The sequence below is a fragment of the Manis javanica genome, chromosome 2 (genome assembly GCF_040802235.1).
Source record: "Manis javanica isolate MJ-LG chromosome 2, MJ_LKY, whole genome shotgun sequence".
Classification (NCBI taxonomy): Eukaryota; Metazoa; Chordata; class Mammalia; order Pholidota; family Manidae; genus Manis; species Manis javanica.
The window spans coordinates 91,071,693-91,083,741 of record NC_133157.1 but is presented as its reverse complement, the minus strand read 5'-3'; the positions used below and the strand labels follow the sequence as shown (position 1 = coordinate 91,083,741).

The 12,049-nt window shown below is 54.4% G+C and overlaps 2 protein-coding genes across 7 annotated transcripts in view; one reads left to right on the top strand and one right to left on the bottom strand.

Moving 5' to 3' along the window:
- Positions 1–2,740, top strand: part of SECISBP2 (SECIS binding protein 2) — a 54,072-nt gene extending 51,332 nt beyond the window's left edge. The window contains exons 17-18 of one of the 3 annotated variants that reach the window (XR_005058929.2): positions 723–895; positions 2,209–2,740. Coding sequence is in view for 1 of the 3 variants with exons in the window: in XM_037009745.2 (XP_036865640.2) it covers positions 723–790 (68 nt within the window). In the remaining 2 variants the exon portion in view is untranslated. Of the gene's footprint in view, positions 1–722 lie in introns of all 3 variants that reach the window. The other 2 variants (XM_037009745.2, XM_037009742.2) reach the window with 2 other exon arrangements.
- The window catches only part of SEMA4D (semaphorin 4D), a 97,628-nt gene that overhangs the window by 1,929 nt on the left and 83,650 nt on the right, over positions 1–12,049 (bottom strand). For 2 of the 4 annotated variants that reach the window (XM_073228868.1, XM_037009739.2), the window contains one exon: positions 9,759–12,020. In XM_073228868.1, the coding sequence (XP_073084969.1) occupies positions 11,095–12,020 (926 nt within the window). In that variant the 3' untranslated portion in view covers positions 9,759–11,094. Of the gene's footprint in view, positions 1–2,736; positions 2,947–9,400; positions 9,611–9,758; positions 12,021–12,049 lie in introns of those variants that run through there. The other 2 variants (XM_017654962.3, XM_037009740.2) reach the window with 2 other exon arrangements.

Genomic DNA, 12,049 nt, shown 5'->3' with positions numbered 1-12,049 from the left:
CAGAAGTGGGCCCCTGCCTCAGTTTGGCAGGCCCTCAGGGCACTTTGTGTGCCCCCATGCACTTAGGCCTTGCCACCAGCTGAGGGGGCCCGGCCTTCTGACTATGGGGCTTGTGCAGTGTCCTGACCAGTCTTTTCCCAGGCCACCAGCCCTGGTGGCAGTAGCTCCCCCAGTTTGCACTGTGGCCCTGTCCACATCTCCCTGGCACTCTATCCAGGCAGGAGAGGGTCTGTGCATCTCGTGGTGATGCCAGGACCCCGGGGCTGGGCTGGGCAGGGGTTGCTGCCTCCTGTGCCCTGTGCAGCCTGGAGCTGAGGCTGGCAAATAAACTTGGCTGACCCAGCTGGCGTCCCGGTGTGGCCCTGCTACTCCCGGGCACAGCCTGCAGTTTGGAAATGGGCTGCCTGCAGGGCTGTCAGGATGGCACAAGCCTGCCACCACAGCTGTCTTAAGTGAGCACAAGCTGCACCTCTGCTTTGGGCTTCAGCGTGTGTCGCTAGCTCAGAAATGGGTGCCAAGGACCTGACCCTGCAGACATGAAGCAGAGCTCACACCCAGGGCAGAACAGGGTGGGGCCCACACTGCTGGCTGCGGCCTCTGCTCCCAGGGGACAGCAGGGTGGGGCAAGCTCTGGTGGAGGGCCCCAGCAGGTCCTTAACCCCAAGTGGCCCAGCAGGGCTGGACTCTACATCCTAAGAGCATCCTTTTATTTTCTTCCACAGCCTATACTCATCCTGCTCACATCATCAGTAACCCGGGCGGGTCAGCAGGTGAGGGACATGTGTCCTGACTGCTGGCACTGGCCTGACCCTGCCTTTACTGTCCACTTTCTGAAGAGTGTGACTTGGTGTAAAACTGCCCTTGATCAGAGTCCAGTCCTGCTCCTTACTGGCTGGTGAGCTCCGTGACCTTGGGAAGTCCCCTGATGGTCATCTGTTGCCTGGGGACAGTCACAGTCCCTACCTTGTGAGGCAGAACGGTCACAGGCTTCTAACTGCCTAGTTGTTTCTCTGGTGATTACCACTAAAAGCTTCGTGTCAACAGCACCATTCACCTGGATTCTGGGTGGGATGTCATACTTCGTAAATCACATTTATATGATGATTCATTTTACCATGGCAACAGGCAAAGCATTTTATGGAAGTGCAGAGAACGGAGCTTCTGGGCGGCAGTGTTTGCCAGTATTTTCCTTTCTCCCAAAGCTCCATTAAAATGACAAAAAAGGACCTTTTGGTATGTATACATAAATACAATGGGCAGAGAAAAGAGAAGACAGCAAACACCCAGAAGTTGAAAAGCTGGGTGGAGGGACGTGAGATGTACTTGGCACACCCAAGAAAGCTGGATCCTGGGCCAGCAGCGGGCGAGCCAAGCAGTGATTTCACAGACGCCCGGCAGCTTGGGTGCTGTGAAGGCCCGGGCTCACAGTCTGCCTCTAAGGCTGCTGAGCAGAAGTTTGGCACCCTGGGCCCTTGCCCACTCTGCCTAGCCAGGGCCCTGCCCTTCCTCTGTTGCAGAACAGACTGGTGGTCTTGGATGGAGAGCACAGGATGACATCTGTGCACCAAAAGTGACAGGAACAGGGGACTTGATAAGGAGGCCCAGCCTCTCACCCTACTGAGTCCCCCGTGGCAGCCCTGCCTAGACCCTGGCGGGCCTGCTGCTCCAAGTCGGCTGCAGCACATAGGAAATGGGGGTCCCCCAGGCCAGCTGCCTAAGTGCCCCAGGAGGCACCTGGAGAAGCAGACCCCACAGATGGGGCTTGGGTGCTCTGCTCTGTCTCACATGCTCCAGCCCCCAGGAGCCCTACCTAGGGTGCCAGGGCCCTGCTGGGGATCTCTGTGCCCCTCCAGCAGGTAAGCGGAACATCAAGGGCCATGGGACTCCTGAGGGAAGTAAGACAGACAGGAAGAGGCAGCTGGGTGGGAGAGGAAACCTGAAGAAGGCTGTCAGCAGCCTGGGGGAGGGAGGAGGACCACAGTGGGGAATGAGAGCAAGATCAAAAGCCAAGTTGTCAAAGTGACAGCAGGGCAGGAGCTCAGCCCAGGTGTGCAAGGCTGAGAGCAGCCATTTGGGGGCAGGCAGACGGTTGGTGATGGGTAGGAAGAGGTGGGCAATTTGAGGACCAGCTCAAGTGTACCAGTGTCTTAAAAAATAGTTCCAGATGGTGAACGGTGAATAAATGTTCAATAAAACTTTCATGGGCAGGGGTCCAGCCAAGCGTGAGAATGCCATGTCATGAACTTTAAAGACGCAGCACTCGAAAGGCAGCTGTCATGGGAGTCACCAGCAAGGGACCGGAAGAAGAAGATGGCACCAGCTTCATGCAATTCGGGAGGGATTGTTAGGCCAAACCTATACCTAGTCCAGCTCATCTAAGCATGGGGGAGAGACATGCTCCCCAAACTGATGCCCAGGTGCCCTGATGAGTGCCACAGAACATACCCCACAAAAAGCCGCAGTAAGTGAGGGCATGTCTGTATGGTATGTTGTGTGTTTGGTGTGTGTAGTGTGTGTCGTTATGTGGTGGATGTGTTATGTGGTGTGTAGTGTCTGGTGTGCATGTATGTGGTGTGTGTGGCATGCAGTGTGCGGGGCAGTGTGTATGGTATGTGGAGGGGTATGCACGAGTGTGCACTGGCAGCTGCTCTGTGCTTAGAGGGAGCTCGCAGGCCCTCTGAGTTGGGGCAGTGGGTTATTGAGTCGCAGCCTGGCTGCAGGGGTCGGGAGGCTCACCATGTCTCGCCACAGTCACCCGCACTCGGGAGGTCTTGTTCCCCGCTGAGGAGTGGGCAGAGCAGCTGTACTCGGCGCTTTCTCGGATGGTGTCCCGCAGCCAGCTGAGTGCATGGGCCCTGCCACCGGGTAGCGTGTGGGTCTGCACGGGGACACATGTCTCCAGGTCCCGTCCATTCTTCTCCCAAACAAAGTGAACATCTGCAGGACCTGGGGGCACACAGACCATCTGAACCTCACACCCCAAGATCCCCACTCAGGGTCCACAGGACCTGCCCTGACGTGGGTGATGCAGGGCTACCTAGGCTAGAGCCTCTGTTGTCCCAGTAGGACAGTCCGTGCCCCTCCCCTGGAGGAGGGCTGGGTGGTTTCCAGTGAGCCCCACCGAGAAAACGGGCACCAAGCCTTGCTGCCCTCGCTGCCCTGTGGGCCTGCTCCTTGACCTCAGCCCTTTCTCGGAGTGCACCTGCTCAGCTGTTCCCCAGAACACTGACTGAGGAGACAGGGGTGCACACTGAAGCAGGGCCTGGTGGCTCTGTCTTCGGGGGGGGCAGGTGTCTGTTCTACACAGAAGTTCTGGGTCTGGGAACTTCATTTGCCCGCCTGGGCCCTGCTGCCACTGCCTGTGGCCCCAAGCTCTGCCTCCATAGGGCCACGCCCACTCCCCTGAGACTCCCAGAGCTGGGCCTCGCCAAGCCAAGGGGATGGTTCCACTACCAGGAGCTCCTGCATGGGCCAGGGGACGCACTGGGGTCTGAGAAGGGCTGAGGGCCTGTTATCAAAGTAAGGACTTGGAGGACAATGGAGTGGAGAGGGGCCCAGGCAGACACCCCTTCCCATATTAGTAGGTCCTGTGAGGAGCCAGCGTGGAACCCCAATGCTTATTCCAGGGTTGCCACAGTGGCAGGCCATGAAGACCAGTTCACGGAGACCCTGGAGCAAGACTGGGCCCAGCTGGAAGCAGCCTCAGGCAGTGGGTCTGAAGGTGGCCAGCCTCAGCCTGGGGCCTAGGGGCTGTGCTGTGCCAAGACAGGCCAGCTCCTGGCCCAAAATAAGGACAAACAGGTCAGGGCACCTCCACTTTCATCTGTTCACACACTGGCTTCACTTAGCTGAGGTCAGAGTGAAACAGCCCAGCTGGACACATGCAGACCCCTGGCTGAGCTGAGTGAGGGACCAGAGGAGATGCAGCCCCTGCATCAGCCGCTGGCCCTGCTGCTCCCCCATACTTCCCCCGGTGCCAGCAGGCACCCCAGCACATGGACTAGGGGTGCCCTTTGGCCTCCCTGCTGAGGCACCTGGCTGGCTATCACCGGCTGTTCTGCCTGGATTGTACTGCCTGGGCGAGCAAGTAGGCTCTTGCGGCCACCCAGACAGAGTGGGCCAGCCTGACCAGAACACTGCCTGAGGATCCGTTCTGAAAAGCTACATTCTACAGAGATGCCCACCAACCTGGGGTTGACACAAAATGTGGTTTTGTGGAAGACAGTGGCAGACAGAAGGACTACGTCTCTGTGTGGCTGCAGTTCACTGAGCCAGAAAAACGTGATAGAGCCAAAGGATTAAAACCTGCACAGAAACAACTGGCTTTTGGGTGTACATGTGTGTGGGAGCATGTGGTAGGCATGTGCACATGTGTGTGTATGGATATGTTCATATACATGCAGAGAAAAGGCCTAAAAGTGGCCATAATGCTGGTGGTGGCTACCTTCAGAAATTAAATTTTGGGATCCTAATATTTTGCTCTTTACACTTCCCTGGAGTTTACAAAGTCAGTACAACAAACAGACATTGCTTTTATAGTTTTAAAAAATGGCCATTTTGAAAGAAAGCAATGTGCCATTGGCTCTAAAGGCAATTCTAGGTGTGCAAAAGAGCTTTGCACAGATGCTGTGGGCCATCCTGCCTGGGGACAGGTCACGGGGCTCATCTTGTATTCTGTGGAAGATCTTTGGCCTTTTATTCTGGCATGCTATAATTTGTTGTACTCTTCTATAGATAAACCCCTATAGTACATACACATTAAGTACACAGGCATACGTGCCCACCTCTGCACTCGTCCCCCAGATGCGAGTCCCTTCCCTTAGGCGCTGACCGCACCTCCACCCTGCTTCCCGTTCACCATCCCCTGCCGACAGGCATCTCCATGGAATCAACTTTAAAACTGATTCTCGTGATCAGAATGCCAGACCTTTCTTTGAACAGATGCTGAAGTCATTTCTGAAGAGACCCAGGCCCACCCTCAGACCCTTGCACTGCCCGACAGTGACACACACCCAAGAGTTACCAGGGCTGGAGCCACCAGGTGGGTCACAGGGGCTCCTGGAAGGTTCTTAAGAGCAATCCTGGGACAGAACCTGGGTGGCCTGAGCTAGGGCTGAACTATCACCCTGGACCCCCTGGGCCAGGACCTTTCAGGAGTCAAAGTCCCCGCAGACATGGCTCCTGAGATGTGAGCAGTGCAGAACCGCTTACCACATGCACCTCTATGACGAAGGCATCATTACACAATCATTAAACAGCCTTTAAATGTGTGATCACAGCAAAACATTATAAATGTTAAGTACTTACAGTCCATTCATTCTTTTAAAACTGTCCAACCCATTGTGAATGCAGAAGGGATTGAAGAGAGAGGGAAAGCAGACATTAATGCCAGTCAGCCAGGCCACCACGCTGCAGGTGGCTGCAGGGCAGTAGGCCACCCCCCCAGCCCACATGGCCTGCTCAGTCTCAGCAAATCCCAGCAGTGACCAAGCCATTGCCAAACCTGGATGGTGTGTCAGTGCAGGAAAGGCTGCTGCAGCCCTGGGTTCCAGTGCTCACCTCACGGTTGATGTGGTGAAGAGGCTGTTGACTATCCTGCCCCCAACCTACCCCATGCCATCCAAGGGGCCTGCTGGTGTGTAGGTGATTCTACTTTGCAGAAAAACCAGAAGCTCTTGGAGCAGGGGCCTCTCACCAAAGGGTGCCATCCTGTCCTGGGGGTGGCCCCGCCCTGAGATGGAGGGGAGTGTGATGGGATTCACCCACAGTCTTCAGGCCATGTCCCCAGCATCTGTGCCAGTCCGTGCAGGCAAGCTTTCCTCAGGCTCCCCATGCATGTGGTCTACTCTGACCCCAGGCGGGACCACTGCCATAGGGCTAGCCCAGCGCCCAGCTCATGCCTTGGACCCTCCTGCCAGCTCCTGGGCACCAGGGCGCACCTCCAAGAGGCTGTTCTCTGAGCACCCAGATGCTGTTATCACCAAAGGTGCTTACATCAGGTCCCCAGGCCTGGCGTTCCCTTGCACAGCCCAGAGTCTGTCACTGCAAAGAAATCAAGAGGACTGGCTGGGAGGGAAAGGGGGCTCTCCTAGGTCTCCTGTCAGCTTTCCTCCTCAGGGTGTCCCAAGCCCATCAGAAAGCTGCCAGTACCCTGGGTTGGCTATGACCCACAAGATTTCCAGCTCCTAATCCCTGGAAGCTTCCTAGGCAAAATGTGCTTTTGAGATGTGGGAGGACCTGCACTGCCCAGCTTCGTGGGGCAGGCAGGGAGGGCACTGATGACACTCCTGTACCCAAGGAGACCTGGGAACCAAGGGACAGACTGCCCTGTTGTAAAGGTGTGTGGATTATCACCCACACTAGAGGAGAGACACTGCCTTGGGGAACACACTCAGGACAGATCCCGGCAGGAGGATGGGTCCCCTTGCCCTGCCATGGAGGTATCCTGACCCACCCACGCAGGCCAGCTGCCCCATGGCACGGCCCTGGCCTGAGCCCCAACGCACACACCCCATCAGTCACCACAGGGGATCAGAGGATGTTTAGGCCCAGCACACCTGCTGCCCCCTTGACCCCAGTGGCTTAAAGGCTCTGATTCTAATATCCCAGTTACAGCACAAAAGCCCACTGCGACCCGGAATATGCAAGAGTTATTTCAAGTGCAAAGGATTCATTCTTGGCTTGAAAACTGACATGGTCTAACTTTGACACAGAGTCCTATCAAGGAAGGGGTGGGCTCTCAGGGTGGAGGACTCCCACTTCGTTAAAAAATGATACAGATCTATTTCCATGTGCAGGTATGCATATGCAATGGAATTATTTGCATATTCATGCATACGGACATCATTAACAGTTGTTATCTACATGCCCAAATTTGCATATGCTGATATAAAGCTAAGTGTGCTCCTGGGTGGGTACTGGAAGATGTCTTTGCTTATCTATACTATTCCAATTTTGCCATGAGCGTGGGTTCATTATTCCAGAAACACAGCTACATGCCTACTTAATTCTTGCAGCTCAGGCCCTTTCTCTGCTTGTCAGCATGACTCCCTCTCCCCACACAGGGTGTTCCTTCTGAATGACCTGTAAAAAGAACTGGGAGAGCCATTCCTGGATCTGGAGTTCTCCCCAGTCCCAGGCCTCAGGCCCTGTGGATGGAGGTGTGGCCACAAAACTCAATGTGCAGTGAGCTTTGGGCTCAAAAGGCACATGCACACAGGCACAAGCACACACATGGGCTCATAGACACATGGGTACATACCAACACGGGTGCACACACATGCATACACACTCCCATGGGAAATGAGATATGCAGGGAGACTGAGCTGAGAAGCCCCTCAAACCACAGCTCCGAGGTCCTGCCCATCCTAAGAAGCTGACCTGGCCTTGTTTGGACCAAGCCTGGGCCCCTGTGACACAGCTTTGTAAGCCCAGCTCTGTGGTGACCCACGGGCCTGAGACCACCTGGAGGCCACATGGGGAGTGAGCTGGGAAGTGAGGCACTTCAGTCAGAGAGGCAGAAGCCAGCACTTTGGCAGAGCTCTCGCCTGAAGGAAAATGTGGCCCTTGTTCCAGCTTCCAGCACCTTCTGTGCCTCAGAAGGAGATGGCCAGAGATCGGGCCATTTTAAACACTTACGCTTGGACACCACACTCTACACTAACCAGTGTTGGCCCGTGAGCTAGGTTTAGGGAAGAGGTCCTAGGTTTAGACGTGTCACTTGGCTGCCTAACACCGGTGAGCTGTGGCAGGATGGGCCCAGGAAAAAGGCCTACATGGCCTTACAAGGGACATGCTCCCCTAAAAGCAGAAATACCATTTGACCCAGTAATTCCACTCCTAAGAATTTACCTGAAGAAAGCAAAATCCCTGATTTGAAATGATCTATGCACCCTTATATTTACCACCATACTATTTGCAATAGCCAAGATATGTAAGCAATCAAAGTGTCCATCAATAGATGAATGGATAAAGAAGCTGTGGTACATATACACAATGGAGTATTATTACTCAGCCATAAAGAGAAAAGAAATCCTGCCATTTGCAACAACATGGATGGAGCTAGAGGGTACTATACTCAGTGAAATAAGCCAGATGGTGGAGAAAGAGTACCAAATGATTTCACTTATTTGTGGAATAAAGACAAAGCAAAAGAGAAGGAACAAAACAACAGCAATCTCACAGACACTGAGAAGTGACTGGTAGTTACCAAGGGGGAGGGGTTGGGGCAGGTGCATGGGGGAGGGGGCGGAGGATAAAAGGGCACAATAATTTGCAATCACAGTATAAATGTAAGTTGATCACAGGGACTACTGAAGCACTGTGATGTACATTTGAAATCAACATAAGACTATATTAACAACAAAAAATGGCACATGCTCAACTCCTATGTCCCCAACAGCAGATGGCCCTTAGCAGCAGTGTGTGTGGTGTGCGTGTTTGTGATGTGCATGTATGAGGGTATGATGTCTGTAGAGTGTGTGGTTGAGGGTGTGACTGTGTGTGATATGTGTGGCTGTGAGGGTGTGACCGTGCATGGGGAGCAGTGTGTGTGTGACAGTGTGATGCATGTGTATGAGGCATCCGGTGCAGCCCTGAGTGTGGCCTTGGGCCCTCACGGTGGCCACACGTGGTGGTTCCTGGCTGACCCAGGCCAGAGGCTCATGGAGTCAACTCAGCAGGGAGACAGGCAGCCAGCTCCATTTCTTTTAGCAGCTTCTCATTGTTTAAAATTTCAAAACCAGAAAAAGGACTTGCTTTCCTCCCTCATCTCGATTCCTCCCTGCTGGACAAAGATGGACCCGCCATGTGTGCTGGTTTTCTCTGTGGCCACCCAGCACTGCTGAAGCCCGGACGCACTCAAAACATGGGTCTGGCTGACATCCCGGCCCAGTGTTATCCCACTCGGGGCAAATGCCTCCCAGTCCGAGTGGCACCCTAGACTCTCAATCTTTTCTGCATTGAAACATCATGAAGCAAGATGTCAAAACAACTCCCATTCTGGAGGCTCTGAGGTTAATTTTCAAATTCTCCAAATGCCACATGTATCAGCCCCTGAACCATTAGCAGACACAGAAGTCTTCTAAGGTACCAAGCAACCGGCCAACTGAGGCCTTAGGGCCAATGCTGGCTGCTGTGGACGAAGTTTGGCACAGCCATGCCCACTTGGAGGCCCTGAGCTGAGTGGCTATGACAAGGACCATGAGCCGCAAAGCCTAGAGAGTTAACACCTGGCCCTGTTAAGAAGCTGCCTGGCCCCTCCGCCCACGGGAAGAACTTTAGGCTTTAGATTTGCTGATGGGCTGTGGATGGGCCTGAAGGAGGCAGCCAGGAAGGGGGCCTTGCAGAGAGGGCCCCTGCCCATCCTTGCCCCCCACCCCAAGACAGGTGCCCCACTCACCTGTGGCCTGGCAGAAGAGGTGGAAGGCCCCAAGGGCATGCACGTGCTGTGCCTGGTCACTGAGGAAGGGTGGCAGCAAGGAGACCCCAGGGCGTCTGTCAGACCCCGAGCCCAAGGACAGCCAGGGGCTTAGGGGAGAGGAAGATGAGTCGGGGCCCCGACAAGACAGAGAGGAAGACCCCGGAGGAGGGAGGAGCCTAGGAGATGAGGCTGCAAGACAGAGGACAGAAAAGAAAGGAGGAGCTGAGGCAGAAGTCGCCAGGAGGCCATGGCGTGCCAGGGCTGGGGTGGCAGAGGAGGGGAGGCCCCAGCATGGCCTACGCCCTGCCCAGGCCACATGCGGAGCAAACCACGAGCCTTTGTTGGCAAGGATGTAAGCTTCTCGTTTATTCAGTTACTTCCCAAATGTATACAATTCAAAGTAGAAAAATAAAAACAAAGTAAATCTTATAAAACACAAATGTTTACACCAAAAGGTCGAATCCTGTCATGCTGGAACATGAGACTGTCCACGCAGGCACATGACAATCCAGTTTATTGCTCTCTGTGATGGCAAAGCCCCCACTGTGAGCATCTGCAAAGCAGGGGTGGGGTGAGATCAACCGTGGTGAGCTTTCCAGCCCTTCACACCTTCAAAGGCAGTGCCAGGCCACATGGGTCTGCAACAGCGGCCCCATGGATGCAGGGCCAAAGGCCCGTCTGTCCCTGCTGTCAGCTCTCCCCCAGCTGTGGACAGCTCTGTCCAGCCAGGCTGGAAGTCTGGGCAGGCAGTGATATGCAGCCAAAGCAGAACAAGGTCTCAGGCGACCAGAGACCTCCGGCGACCACCCTGCCCATCTGGACAAGCACTGGCAGTGGGCATCAGATTGCTGATGGCCTGTCCTGCAGCTCTGGTCCAGCCTGGCTCCACCCAGAGCCCACCCAGGTCACCGTTCCTTGTCAAAAGCCCGCCTGGGGTCCCCAGATGGTCCCCCACTGCCCTCACCTCTTCAAAAGAGTTAAAATTAGAGAAAAATAAGTACAGAAAGAAACTCTCTGAAAACGATGCTTCCCTCAAGGAATAAAATATTTTAAGAAAGCAAGTGTACTCAAGAGATGGTTTTGTCTACATTCCTAAAAGCAGAAAGAACACATTTAGCAAAAGTAAGTTTGTCCCTGAGAATCTTAAGCAACATAAGCCACGCCTTGTTCTAATATACAACACAATCCAGAAGATGTACATCTATCTCCAAAGAGTAAAACATCTGCTTTAGTGATTAAAAAAAAAAAAAATGACCTAACATGACACAAAACAAAGTCCTAAAAAAGTAATTATGTGAAAGAAAAGGTTTGTGCCAATCTGGACAACAGGCGGTAAGTTACCAATCTGATAAACTAAAATGTCACTTCCAATCTGGAATTAAGTTCTCTTTGAGTGGCTGCTATAAGGAGGGACGCTCACAGTACAACTCTTCCCAGGCCGGTGGCTGTCCGGTCATTTCCCACCGCAGAGAAGCTCGGGGCAGCGGCGACCCACAGAGGGAGGCTGGCGGCAATGATCGCTGTTTTCCGGAAGGACAAAGAGAAGCTGACTCGCGAGCTGGACCCAAGGGAAGAGACACAGGAGACAAGAGTCTGCACTTGACAGGCTCCCTGCACAGCACTGCACGGGGCACTGGAGGGCTGGACGCACAGGCTGGGCCATGGGCTGTGCCTCAGTCCCCATCCGCGTCCGAGTCGGCGTACTTCAGCTCACACTTGACGTCGAAGGGCCTGTCCCTGACTGGAAGGTCGTCCATCCTCTGTGAGTCCTCCCTGTCAGTGGGCACCCTGCTGGCCATGGTGTCCTGCTCTGTCTCGTAGCCGGTGTCCAGGGCTGGCTTGGGCTGCCCTCCGTTCTGCTGAGAGAAGCTCCCCGGCTCCACCAGCGTCTCCTTCACGCTCTGCTCACAGTCAGAGAAGTCCGACGCTGGCTTCTTCCTGCCGAGCAGCACAGCAGAGCGGAACTTCAAGCACTGTCCAGGCAGGTAGCCCTTGTAGCAGTTGTAGGAAAAGAGGCCGAGGCAGAGGGCGAAGAAGAAGAGGAAGAGGAACATTAGTGGGCGGTTGTCGCTGGACTTGAGATACATCGTCTTCTCCAAGTGGACCTGGGGCACCGTGTTGATGACAATCTTTGGCTCACAGGATGTGCTGGTGGGTGCAGGGCTGGCAGGGGGGGTGACAGCACTGGGAGTGGTGACCCTCGCAGCTGGGGTCTGAGGGGAGGAGCTTTGGGTGGGCATCACTGAAACCTTGGGGGTGGCCCTACCACCTTCCATCCTGGTAGTTGGCAAGGTGAAGGTCACGGGGATCTGCGGGACCACTTTGATCTCTAAAACATGCTTGGCCACCACCTGCAAGATGGTCTTGTTCCTGACCCTCTCCTCCGATAGGCACTGGTATATCCCAGTGTCTCCTTCCGACAGGTTGAAGATGAGCAAGTTCTTCCTGCCCACCAGGCTGTACTTGGGCCTTTCAGCCTTGAGCACACTGTTCTGGAACTTCCATAGCACCTGGGCCAGGTTGGACTTTTGGGAGCATTTGAGTTCCACTGTGCCACCATACTTGAAAAAACGCTGCCGGTAACTCTCTTTAATTTTATCTGGAACATCAAAATAAACGTGCACAGCA